Below are 13,747 nucleotides of genomic sequence, written 5' to 3' on the forward strand. Positions count from 1 at the left end.
GTGGGACGCAATTCTCCGACCCCCACGCTGGGTGGATGAATCAAGGGGGTGATTCTCCCACCCCCCCACCCCCAAACGGGGCGCCGGGATTCACAACAGGCTGCTCGGAGAATCGCTGCTCGCCGTTTGTAGCAGGCGAGCGCCGATTCTCCGGCCTGGATGGGCCGAGCGGCCTGCCCAATCTGATGGGTTCACGCCGGCGCCAACCACACCTGGTGGCTGCCGGCGTGAACAGCTGACGAACGCTGCGTGTGCGGCCTGTGGGGCGGGGGGAGGGGGGGGGAGAGGATCGAGCACCAGGGGAGCGCTCAGTAGGAGTCTGGCCCACGATTGGTGCCCACCAATCGGTGGGCCGGCGTCTCAAAAGGACGCACTCTTTTCCTCCGCCCCCCCGCAAGATCAATCCTCCACGTCTTGTGGGTCGTCCGCGGGGAGGACGGCAACCGCGCATGCGCAGGGACGTCATTTACGCGGCGCCCCGTAAGACATGGAGGATTAATCTTGCGGGGCGGTGGAGGAAAAGAGTGCGTTCTTTAATACCCCCGTATGAGTGAGTTTGGAGGCAGGAGGAGGCCATGTGATCAGAAGGGTGGGTGTGGAGTAGAGTTTCTGTTGCCTTTCTACTGCTCTCTGACTAAGCCTGGGATGGGAAAGCCAGCGAGTGGGGGTGGGATTCACGCCGCCCTCTCGCGATTCTCCGACCCAGTGGGGGGGGTTGGAGAATCCCACCCTTGGTGTCTGCCTAATCTCCAAAGTTGTTTACAATTCTTGTTTTGGGAACTATTGGATTTAATAATTAATATTTGTTAATTATGACCAGTTAATTGTTCGACACACACCATATTCATTCCTTGTTATTCCTTCTAAGTGCATCATGATATAATCATTAATACTTTATTATGAAACAGTTCACTGTACTTCATTCAAGCATTCCCCTTCTGCTGCGTCTGCCGCAAGATCGCCATGGGCGGTATGGGGAACATGCAAAGGTCCATTCACCTCGGGCAGGAATTTCCGGTAGCCGCGCGGGCTCGGCCGGAGAATCCAGCCCATCGTTTTTACAGGTTCTTCTCCAATAGATGCAATGGGGAAGAGAGAATAGTGAATTTATCCCACTTATTTTATGACTAAAGTAGAATTGACCCTAGGAGTCAAATCTTCAATTGTGACTTCATCAGAAATCTTTCATCTCATTAATTTTATTTGGGGAAAAAAAACTATAAAGTATTTCTATTTTCTCCTCACTACAAAACTATGTGATGATCGAGTAAATGGTCATGGACACAATCAATGCTCTTCTTTACTTAACGGAGTAGTGTGGAATGCCCCTCATTTTCCATCCATATAGTTTTGCCCCACGCCCAAGAACCAGAATAAAAATGATGAAACTGGTTTTAGAGACGGGTGGATATGATAGTCAGAGAAGACATGCATTTTAACTTGTGTTTTCTAATTGGTAATAGAATGCTTTAGGATGAACCTATATTATACATTGTCCAAGGATTTAGGAGTTAGATTGTTGGTCTGGTTCAATGAATTACACCATAGTTTTTGCATTGATGTGCACATAAACTGCAACACATAAACTTAAAACTGTTAGAATATTAAATGCAGTTTTACATCTTCCACATAGCATTTCATTATTAACTCGCAAGTGGATGGCACTTATCACTTCCCGGTGCAATATATTTTGACAATCTTCCACACTACAATAGAATCAGTGTCTTTTAAATAGTGACATGTTATCTTAATCATTTGTTTGCTAGGTTTAACTGCTGCAGCTATGGCTGAAGCGATGAAGTTACAAAAGCTGAAACTTGCAACAATGAATAATCTCCATGGTAATGGTAGTCAAAATGGCACTGAGTCTGAGAATGAAGAACTGAATTCTAGCACAGGTGAGTTCCCAGTCTGTAAGTATAAGACATAAGTCATTTTGAGTTAGTTTGCCGTGAATAGTTCTCATCAGATATTTTGCACAATTTTGTCAATGTTACAACACTGCCTTCATATAACAGTGTCACCATGGCAGCTGTATCCAACCCCCACCCCCCACAAAATCTACTACTTTGCAAATCTGCTGCAAAAGTGAACTCAAGCTCATGGCATTTTCTGCTATTAGTGTATTAAAGAACAACACAGATATTTGCGGCAACGAAGAGATACAAGGCAAATTGCCAGAATGCTGAATGATTTGTTCAGTTCCACTCTTAACCTTTCAAATCCAGGAGCTTGTAGTCAACCTCCCCATGGGTCTCATGAAATTGCTGAACTTAAAAATATAAGTATGAATGGAACTCATTGCAAATAGATAGGGCTGCTTTTTTATCATATAACACCAAGGATAATTTATGGTCCTGACATGTCAATCAACCTTGGAGGCCCAGAAAGAGAACAGACAAAACTGTGGATTCTCACTCTGGCACGTAATAAAAATTGTTCCTCGAGATTTCTTTAAACATTAATTCCTAAAAATGTCTTCCTTCCTTTTCCTTTTGGTCTCTTTTTCTATATGTTAATCCAATCGCACGGTTCAATTCCTGTACCAGCCTCCCCGAACAGGTGCCGGAATGTGGCGACTCGGGGCTTTTCACAGTAACTTCATTTGAAGCCTACTTGTGACAAGTGATTTTCATTTCATTTCTTTATTCCCCCTTTTATGTCTTTTGCTGTCTTTTTTCACTCTCTTTTCTTCTCTGACGTTTTCTTTTTTCTTTCTTAATCCTTAAATGTCTTCGGTTAACTTGGTCACATGATTCATTCACTAAGGTTCTAGACATTTTGCTACCATCATCTTACCGTTGTCACTCACACATCCAGCAATTTGCAGAACAAAAATAATTGGAACTGAAGAGTGAGGGGAAAAATCCAACTCACGCTCACAGGCAAATTTTGGGCCCACATCTCGTCAATGTCTGTGTGTTTTAATTGATCCAAACATCAAAAGAATGAGGTCGGGCAGTGTGATTACAGAATATTGATTGAGCCTCACGATCCGATATGTCACTTTGTTCTTGAAAAACTTCCAGCAGTTGTGTCTCCACAAGGAAATATTGAGTAACAATGACAAACTATTGGATTAACCACTTACTATTGGATGAACCAAATTGATGGACTGTCTACTAGCTAAAGAGTCAACAACTAATTTTCACTGATGTGCAGATGTATTTAGGCACAAAAGGATATGTAAAAGATGCTAGTCAAAAATGAATATTTAAAAATATTAATTGATGGTTCAAGATTCTTTACACCAGACTCATGGTTATTTAGCATTTCCACTAACTGGGTTTAACAGTCACAGAATAAAGAGTGACTGAATCAAATAAACAGTTAGCAGTTCAATGTCTAAAATGTATTTACCACAAAACAATATTGATAAATTAGTAAATATTTTGAATACAATGGAGTGGATTCTCCATTCAACGCTGCTCCGATCGGGTATTCCAATTGGGCGGAGAATGAGCATTGAGGGAAAAAGGGAATTGGCAGGCTGCCAACCTGTTGCGAAGCTCCAATCCATGCAATGGCATGCAGGGCGCCTGTCACTGCACGGAAACCAGTGCACCGATGCCTGCGAGATGCCGGACAGGTCCCCACTCGGCAACTGGAATGACGCCGTGGCATAGACATTCAGGGTCACTGTAACCTTGATGGCCATAGGGAGAGGGTGTCCTCCCCCAGTGCCACGCGGTGCCAGGTGTGCCAACAGGTGGCAGCCGTGCTACGGTTTCCCGGCTCATCCAGAGTTTCCTCCTACATGCCAGTCCGTGAGGTCCTGGTACGACGAGCGGGGCCTCCTCGGGAGTCTCCATCGCCGTGACACCACCACCACCACCTCCTCCTCCTCCTCCTCCTCGTCCGGTCATGCGGCCGGCCCTCCAGCCTGGACGGCTGCCACCTGCCTCCCTGCGGCACGTTCCTCTGCGGCAGCTTACGCCGCCTCCCTGGCACACTCCTGTTCCAGTTCCCCCAAGGGCAACATGTAGAAGTGCGGCTCCCGTCATGGCGGCCAACATCGCTAGATGATGACCAAACATAACGGCCTGCAGGGGTGGGGGGGATAGACGACATGTCACCATTGCCCATACTCCCCACCCCCCACTCCCGCAGCCAGGTGCCATGGGCTGCACGGTCGCGACTGTTGCCAGCTAGCACATGGCAGGCGGACACCCCCCCCCCCCTCCCCGACACACACCCTCTCCATCACTCGCCCTCCCCAGCCCACCCCCCCTCTCCTCCCTGGCACGCACCCTCTCCAACTCCTCCCTCGCCCCCTCCTCCCCGGCACGCGCCTCTCCAAACCCCCCTCTCCTCCCCGGCACGCACCCTCTTCATCACTTGCCCTCCCCGGCCACCCCCCCCCCTCACCTCCCTGGCAGGCATCCTTCCCAACCCCCCCCCCCCCCTCCTCCCCGGCACGCACCCTCCCCAACCCCCCTCTCTCCCCGGCACGCACCCTCTCCATCACGCATCCTCCCCAACCCCACGGCAACATGGCGGAGCCCTACAGGGGCACAGCATGGAGGAACATAGGCACCCCTCTGGAATGAGCCCGCCCACCGATCGGTTGCCTGGCCACCGTGGAGGCCCCCCTGGAGTCGGGTCGTGTCCCCCCCCCCCCCCCCCCCCCCCCCCCGCAGCTTTAACGGCGAGGTCCCGCCGGGTAGGACTATACGTAAACGATGCCGGTCAAGTGTGGAGAATCGCTGGGGGGGGGGGGGGGTGGCGCTTTCAACGGCCCCCAACCAGCGCCGCAGTGACCGCCCCGGCACGATTGCCACCGATTCTCCGGTCGCCAGATAATCGGCGGCCCTTCGTCGGAGTGGCATGCCGGGATTCGCGCCCCCCCTCCCCCGCCCCCCCAGCCGATGCTCCGACCCGGTGCAGGATCAGAGAATCCCGGCCTGCATATATTGTAAAGGCTGTCAAATGAGCAAAAAGGGAGACAGTGGATAGATACCGGAGATTCAGGAGAAAACAGTGTGCAGTCATCGTGTAAAGAAAGCAGAATAGACATTGTAAGAACTGAAAACGGGAGAGATGTGGACATTGAGGAGATTTGGAATGAATAAATATGGGATTTTCAAACAAATTTTAATTGTGAGGATCTGATTAAATTGAAAAACAAATAATCTTGGTGACAGTGGGAATATTGATGCATCATTTGTGTCACTCCATCATTGAATAAGGTAAAGTACTGCTGCATTTGGCAGGTAGTAAGCAGTTTACAACAAAAGTTTTTTCATGGGGCTAAAGCCTGGTAGAATACAAACCATTCCTTCTGTCTTCACTCATGTACCATTAAACATATATATTTAAGTAAACTACTGTACAGTTATGTGGAAGGCACATTCTAATTAGCTGCTATTGATTTTAGAGCTTAACTATTCCAAGCTGACAGGTGGAGAAAAATGCCTGCTGCTGCCTAAGCGGCTACACCCACTGGGCTGCCTTGTGGTACTCTATCGTCTACTGCATAGGAATTGGCTGAAGAAAGCTATCACTATCAAAAATACTTACCTGTTACAGCACTGCTCCACTGCATAAAATAATGCAAACAGCATGAAATGAAAAATGAAAATCGCTTATTGTCACGAGTAGGCTTCAATGAAGTTACTGTGAAAAGCCCCTAGTCGCCACATTCCGGCGCCTGTCCGGGGAGGCTGGTACAGGAATCGAACCGTGCTGCTGACCTGCTTGTTCTGCTTTAAAAGCCAGCGATTTAGCTGATTGAGCTAAACCAGCCCCAGCATTGCATTCATTTTAAAAATATAGATTTTTATTAAACTTTTGTCATTTTATAGTAAAAAAAATACAAAAAGTACAAAAAATCCAAACACACCAATAAACTGAAAAAACAAAAGCATTAACCTAGTAAACCAACCCCCACCCCCATTGCTGCCCTCCCCCTATAACAGCTAACAGTGACCAATTCCTTAAAATACAATATAAACGGTTGCTCTCTCCGGTAAAACCCTGAAAGTGACCCCCTTGCGGGTATTGGGCCTTCCTGAGGTGCAAAAGGAATTGCATCCATAAGAGGCGGGATTCTCCAATAGCCGACGGCGAAATCGGAAAATGCAATTTGGAAGAGAATAGCTTCCGACACCAAAATTGCAGGACGTACCAATTTAACGCCAAATCGCGATTCCCCTTACCTCGAAAATGGCATCAATGCGTTTCACTCAGCATGTACAGTAAGCGCCGTTTGCATGTCATTAGCGGGCCCGACCCGGTACCCGCCGAGGCTTCCGCGATTCTCCGCCTCCGATGGGCTGACGATGGCGTGGTTCACTTCTGCTTTTCAAAATCGTGAAACCGGCATGGCGGCTGCTGAAGGAGAGGGAGCGGGTACAGAAAGTGTCTAACATGGCCATAGTGTGCTGACAGTTGTGGCACTGGCCAGGGGCTTCTGCCAGGGCTGAGGGGAGTAGTCAGGGTTGGCCAGGAGGTGGGCTGTGGGGTCAGGGTGGACGGACAAAGAACACCATTGCCGCAGCTGGCAAGGCAGGCATGCAGCCGCGCACACCGCTGACAGCCACTTTTAACCTAGTGCCACGGGTACCTTAGGTGTGCCCCCCAGGGAACTCCCCTGAGTGCCCTCTGGCCACGGCTGCCCATCAGCTGCATGGGCGTGCTCCAGCACAACCAGTGTCATCTTTTTGGTTGGGATAAGTGTGTGGGGGGACTGTAATGTAATGTGCGGCTGCAGCTTGTCAGCCTCCCGGGTGTTGATCAGGGACCCGGCGTATCCCACATCATTTTTCAGTGGAATCAAGTCTCTTTCATGCAGCACTGTTGCTAGCCCCTCAACGGTAACGGGATCAATCAAGGTGCAGCGCCGGTTTTTCAGTCGTCCACGTAAAAGTCCAGAAATTCTCAGTTGGCGTCAACACTTAAGTTTTGTAAAAGCCATGTGTAAAGTATGCAAAGATATACATGAGCAAATATGTATTTCCATAAAATCCTGGGGAAAGTTGAAAATGAGAAAGAAATTCCACATATTCGCAGACACGTATTAGTACATGTGCGCTCACACCAGTTGTTTTGGGCTTAATTTCTTAACTGCATCCCTTTGCAGCAAAGTGTGTAAGAGGACAAACTGTTGTGCCGGAATGTGAGCCAGTCATGGGGAGGTTCAAGTGATGAATGGCAAGTGGAACTTGCCAACCTGATTGCTGAACACAACTGCTTTCAAGAGAAAGGTGGTAGAACGCAAATTTTCAATGTATCATAGTCTGGCAAATGGTGGACTTGGTAGGACTAGAATCAATTCTCACTTGCCACACTAAATAAGATGTAAGTTGATTTTGCATTGAGTAGCACTGAATTAAGGCTAAATTTAATGTGATATAGCAATATGGGGACTGATTGAACCAAATGGGAACTATGTCCCAAAGCGAGCGCTCGCTGTGCCGAGAAACACAACACTAAAGTGATTCCAGTTAGAACCGGGGCCTCAGTAGGGAAATAGTCCTGTTCCCTGCACTGCAGGAGCCCCATTCGCCAAAACTCCTCAGTACAGGGAGAGATCGGGACACCATTTTTAAATGGCGTCCTGTTCTCTCGAGCCCCCTATGTGACCGTCGAACTATCTCCAAGACCAACTCACTGTAAGGTGGTCCCCAGGCCACTCTCACACCTGCACAGGGCACCCCCCGCCCGATCAAGAAATGCCAGCTTGGCACCTTGGCATTGCCAGTCTGGCACCCTGGTGGCACTGTCAGGGTGTCATGCTGGTAGTACCAGGCTGGCAGTGCCAGGCTGACCAGGTGGCACCAGCAGTGCCAGGGTATCACCCTGCCCAGAGGGCATGCAACTGGGATCCTCCAGTCCCCTGGGAGACTGCCACGAGTGCCGTTCCATCAAGTCCCCGTTTGTAGAGAACCAGTACTGAACGGTACTCGCCGGAGGTCTTCAAGGCGAAGCTACCAACGCCTTGGTTATGTCAGAGAACTGCATGTTAGAGTGAGACTAGCTGTCTCGCTTTAATATGGCGATTTGTCAAAAAGAGATCTCGCCCACAATGGGCGAGCTTCACATCACGACTTATCGCGAGATTGCATTAGATCCTGCAAGGCATGGCGAGCCGGGTAGATCTCGAGGTCTCCTGTCATTTATTGACCACGTTGCGCCACGGCACACTGCTTTTACGCAGGTGACACTGCTTTTACGACGCAGGGTGGCTGGTAGATCGTGCCCATAGTAGCATAATGCAAATAGTATTGATAATTGGAAACTAAAAACCTACAAGATCTCCATCGCCATGCAAAAATGGGAACCAGACATCTTCCCGGTTTCAGCTTTTGACTTCAAGCACCATCCAGGTTAATGAATTACAGCATCAGGAAAATGGTTAATACTTTATATTATCTGATATATTCTGAGCACCAAGTACAAATTATTCCAATAATTCTCAAACCTACTATTTTGATTAATTTCACCATCAGTTACAGATCATCCTCCTTTGTGTTAAACAGTGCAGCTCATTGAACAGTATCTGTTTGAGTGTTCAATGGATTGACGAGGAAACTCAACCTTGAGTAGTTTTTACTTCAACTGTAGTAGTCTTGATCTTTATTTAATGGATTCTGCATGATTCTGCACTGCCATTCCCTGATGACCAACAACCTGTTATAATTCTGCTATACTCCAAATTCAAAATATCATGCTTTATTGTTTTAGTAAATTGCTTTCAATTTATTGCTGCCTGTGCTTTGTAATCCATAAAGCATTCAGACTGGTGTGCAAGTTTACACAAAATAGTTAGTTCATTGATCCTGCCACCTGCCGTAAGTACAGAGCTAGGTGTAAAGTTCCATATCTCATCGTCACCCTAACAATGTTCTTTATCGGAGTTTGGTTGGAAACAGATTGCATAAGCAATCTCAAATTATTTTCAGAGACACACAATGGTGGAGTTTTTTTGCTGTTTGCAAGAGGAGCAAATTAAACACTTCCAGTTATAATTTTATTACACCTCAGTTGCCTTTATTGCAATAAAACAAAGCCTCCAGTTAAGTGTTGCACTTGCAGTGGATAATCATGGGGTTTAATTTTTTTTTATTAGTGTCACAAGTAGGCTTACATTAACAGTGCAATTAAGTTACTGTGAAAATCCCCTAGTCGCCACACTACAGCGCCTGGTAGGGTTCACTGAGGGAGAATTCAGAATGTCTAATCCACCTAACAAGCACGCCTTTCAGGACTTATGGGAGGAAACCAGAGCACCCGGAGGACACTCACACAGACACGAGAACGTGCAGACTCCGCACAAACAGTGACCCAAGCCGGGAATCAAAGCCGCGTCCATGGCATTGCGAGGCAACGGTGCTAACCACTGTGCTCCCGTGGTTTGCGGAGTATGGCTTTAGACAATCTTATCCAATGATAATACGTTTATTTAAAGTAAAAAATCAAGCTGAATAAATGGGTGGAAAGTAGGAGCACATTTTGTAATCTGTAGTGAGTTAACCTGTTATAAATCTGATGTTTTATTTTATGCTCACTGGTTAGCATCAAACAATGAAGAGCATTTTGGAGGCACCAGATCAATATAAATTCACTGGATTCTACAGGGCACAAGCAGAGCCCAAGAATGAGCTGTGTATGCGGGTCAGATGGTAAATTTGCAGCCAGGTTAACCTATTGAGGATCGCAATTACTTAGCTCGATCAAGGAGAAAGGATTTTAGTCATTCAACTTCAGTTATGATTAACAAATAGAAATAAACGCATATCATACCCATTGCAGTTAGTAATGCCAATGAATTGTCCATTAAGGATGTACACTTTCACACACCTACAGGGACTTTGCATAAAATTATTTTCAAAATATATTTTGATTGGTTTTACATTTCTGTGTAATAACATTCGACAGGAATATCACACAACAGTAAAGAGGAATCTACAAAAATGGGTATAGGAAAAGGAAAAAATACACGTGCAAACAGGTGTACATCCAAGACTAATATATGTTCAGGTGTGGGGCCCCTATTTTTGTGCCGCCGGTGGACGTTTTCTGCAACCGTACTGTTTTAATTATGTACATGGGTGGGATTGGCGTCAGCTGGGTGTGCCTTGCTGTTGCTGTTGTGCGTCCCCTCTACTTGTCCCTTCTGACTCCCTGCTTGGCTTGTGTTTTGCTTGATGTCCCCCCCCTCTCCCCCGCCTCCATCCTCCCTGCCACCACGCCGCCCCCCCCCCCCCCCCCCCTCCCCATCCCCCTTTCTTTTCTCCGTCCGTTTCGGTCCTCCCCGTCCTCCCCTACTCCCCCCACTCCACTTTGTTGCTGGCCGCAACAAGTCTTGGAATAGGCGGTGAATAGTCGGCGCATGTTTTGGAAGCCTTCTTCCCATCCTCAAATGGCAAATATTATTTTTTTCTAATTTAAGGAATTCTGCTAAGTAGAACAGCCAGTCTGCGGCTTTGAGTGGTGATGCTGATCTCCAGCACAGCATGAGTTGCCAGCAGGCGATCAAAGAGTTTTCGCTACCCCGAAGACCGGCACCAGAGGGCATGGCTCCACCCTCACCCTCACCCCCACAACCTTGGACATGGCCTCGAAAAAGGCTGTCCAGTACACGACAAGATGAGGGCCTGACCCGAACATGTAGGTGTGGTTGGCTGGGCCTCCCTGGCACTCTTCACATTTGTCCTCCACCTCCAGGAAGAACCCACTCATGCATGAGTTTAGGAGGAACTTCTTCACCCAAAGGGTTGTGAATCTGTGGAATTCCTTGCCCAGTGAAGCAGTTGAGGCTCCTTCATTAAATGTTTTTAAGGTAAAGATAGATAGTTTTTTGAAGAATAAAGGGATTAAGGGTTATGGTGATCGGGCCGAAAGTGGAGCTGAGTCCACAAAAGATCAGCCATGATCTAATTGAATGGCGGAGCAGGCTCGAGGGGCCAGATGGCTTACTCCTGCTCCTAGTTCTTATGTTCTTATGTACTTAAGTGCGCCCTGTTCACTACCTTTAATTGCGTTAGGCACAGCCCTGCTCATGAGGAGGTGGTGTTCGCCCTGTGCAATGCTTCGATCCACAGTCCTTCCCCTATCTCCATGCCTACCCAAACAGGTCCTCTACTCTCAGTACCCCTTCGTCCTGTCTCCACCTTTTAAAGGAGGGGTGAATTTATGGTTCTTGCAGATGGGGGGCCATGGTGAACATTGTGACTAGACCAAAGTGGTTTCTAAGTGGTCATCAGAATTGGGCTTCTTGAGTACTTGGCTGGGGGAAATGAGAGTGGGGCCTCCCATGCTGGCAAGGAGGTTTGAGAGGCAGAGGAGCAGGTCATCCGCATAGATTGAGACTCTGTGCTTGCTATTTCCCCTTTGGATGCCTCTTTACCCCTTCACCTCTGTAAGGGCGATTGCCAGTGGCTCAATTGCCAGTACAAATAGCAGCAGAGACAGCAGGCATCCCTGCCTCATGCCTCTGTGCAACCGGAAGTATTCAGAGCTGGTGGCATTCATCCATACACTCGCCATGGGAGTGCTGTGCAGTAGTTTCAGCCACGAGCTGAACCCTGGCCCAAACCCAAACCGTTCCAGTACCTCCATGAGAAATCTTGCTTCAGCTAAGTCAAACTTCCACGGATATGGTCACTTCTAGCATGGGCTCAAGATCACGTTCAGCAGGTGCCTGATGTTCGCCGTTAGTTGTCTGCCTTGACAAAGCCCGTCTGATCTGCCACTACCTCTGGCACACAACTCTCCAGTTGCCTTGCTAGGGCCTGCCTTTGCCAGACCTTTAGCATCAGTGGTTAGGAGTGAGGTGGGTCTGTATGACCTGTGCTCCATCTGATCTTTGTCTTTTTTAGGGATCAGTAATTGAGACCTGTGCCAGCCTGGTGACAGGTCCCTCTCGATAGTGACCCATTGAACATCTCCTGCAGGTGCGGGGCCAGGGCTGTTGCAAATCTTTTGTAGAAGTCCAGTGGGAATCGGTCCAGACCCGGTGTCTTGCCAGATTGCATGGAGTCTGTAAAAAAATTTAGACCACCCAATTATTATTTTTTCCAATTAAGGGGTAATTTAGCGTGGCCAATCCACCTAACCTGCACATCTTTGGGTTGTGGGGGTGAATCCCATGCAGACACGGGGAGAATGTGCAAATTCCACCTGGACAGTGACCCGGAGCCGGTTTCGAACCCGGGTCCTCAGCACCGTAGGCAGCAGTGCTAACCACTGTGCCACCGTGCCACCCAGCCCGACTGCATGGAGTTGATATTCTCTGTGACTTCCCCAGTTCTTGTGACGCGTCCAGTCCCTGTTTCTTTCCCTCCCCCACATTTAATATGTCCCGTCCGTCGAGGAATTGTTTTATCTTCGAGGCCCTCTCCAGGGGCTCGGAGGTGTACAGCTCCCAGTAGAAAGTCACAAAGGCCTCATTGATCTTGTCTGACACTGTGAGTAGCTTGTCGCTCCTGTCTTTCACCTGCGCTATTTCCCTCATGGTTGCCTGCTTTCTCATCTGGTGAGCCAGCAGACGGCTGGCCTTGTCTCCATGTTCAGAAAAGGTCTGGTGGAGTTGGTGAACTGCTTTCCCTGGTGGACAGCAGGCCAAATTCTATTTTTAACTTTTTCCTCTCCAGGAACCATGGAGTGCAGTCTATACACCTCCAATATGGAGTTGATCAACTGTTGCTTAGCCGCCCTCTCCTTCCTGTTCCTGTGTGCCCTGTATGGCATCTTCCCCCTTATTACCGCCTGTGGTTGCAGGTTACATATCCATCGATGGCTTGTGACATTCTTTCACAGAACGGCTCATCCATGTGGGCCCGGCTCTAACCTCACATCCAAGTAGTATGGAGCAGGGTCGGAGGTTACTATTGTGGAGTATCCCGCTCCTACCACCCCTGGAAGCACCGGGTTCCCGACTATGAAGACGTCAATGCGGGAATGCACTTTGTGTACTTGGGAGAAGAAGGAGAACTCTTTCTCCCTCATCTGTGTGAACCTCCATGTGTCCTTCCAGGACACCGCTGACCATTACATACCGTCCCCTTGGGTCTGTCACCATATTCATCACTTAAATGTTGTCCTCTTACTGAGCAGTATGACCCCCCCCAGGCTCTTGTCCCATAACATGCTTAGTACATCTCTTTCTTACCCTCAGTCAGTCCTTCTCCCTCAAATGTGCCCCTTTGGGGGGAGACTATGTCGGCCTTCAGACTTTTCAGATGGTTGAAGACTCTGGATCTTTTCACTGGGCCATTGTCCCTTGACGTTCCAGGTGACTATACTAGTGGGGGGTTTCGGCCCACCCCTCCTGTGGGGTCAGCCATACTCATCCAGGGTTTCCCTTTGTCTGGGGGCCATCCAAGATGACCACCGTTGTCTTCTTTGTCCTGACCATCCCTACATTTGACCTGCTGTAACCAGCATTCTACCCTACCCCCACCCCCACCTTTGCACGATGCCTCCTCTGAGGCCTACTATCCTCACCGATCGCCCCTCCCTTGGCCCTGTGAACGCCCTCCCTTGCCCTTCTCCTGACCTGTTGTTCTACACCCCTCAAGTGCATCGGGGGAGCTGGTGGCCTCTGTCACCAGTCCGTAGGGTGGCTTTGAGTTGGCACCCAGTGCCCCCTCCTCCCGGTCTGTGCACATAGGTCCCTGGGGTTCACCTCAGGATAGGAGGCAACTGGACAGAGCCCCGGGTACCCCTGCATCATCTGGTTCTGCCAGCCCTGGCGGCTCCGCAATGTCTGCAGCATGGTGTTGACGCCCTTGCCGATGATCGT

At 48.7% G+C, this 13,747-nt stretch overlaps 1 protein-coding gene across 6 annotated transcripts in view; it reads left to right on the top strand.

The window, feature by feature from the left end:
• dacha (dachshund a) overlaps positions 1-13,747 on the top strand; it is a 468,304-nt gene that overhangs the window by 268,891 nt on the left and 185,666 nt on the right. For 5 of the 6 annotated variants that reach the window (XM_038774441.1, XM_038774442.1, XM_038774448.1 and 2 more), the window contains one exon: positions 1,767-1,898. The exons of the other annotated variant lie outside the window; for it this stretch is intronic. In XM_038774441.1, coding sequence (XP_038630369.1) covers positions 1,767-1,898 — 132 coding nt within the window. The remainder of the gene's footprint in view (positions 1-1,766; positions 1,899-13,747) is intronic. 6 annotated transcript variants of the gene reach the window in all.

Source organism: Scyliorhinus canicula, chromosome 17, assembly GCF_902713615.1.
Source record: "Scyliorhinus canicula chromosome 17, sScyCan1.1, whole genome shotgun sequence".
Classification (NCBI taxonomy): Eukaryota; Metazoa; Chordata; class Chondrichthyes; order Carcharhiniformes; family Scyliorhinidae; genus Scyliorhinus; species Scyliorhinus canicula.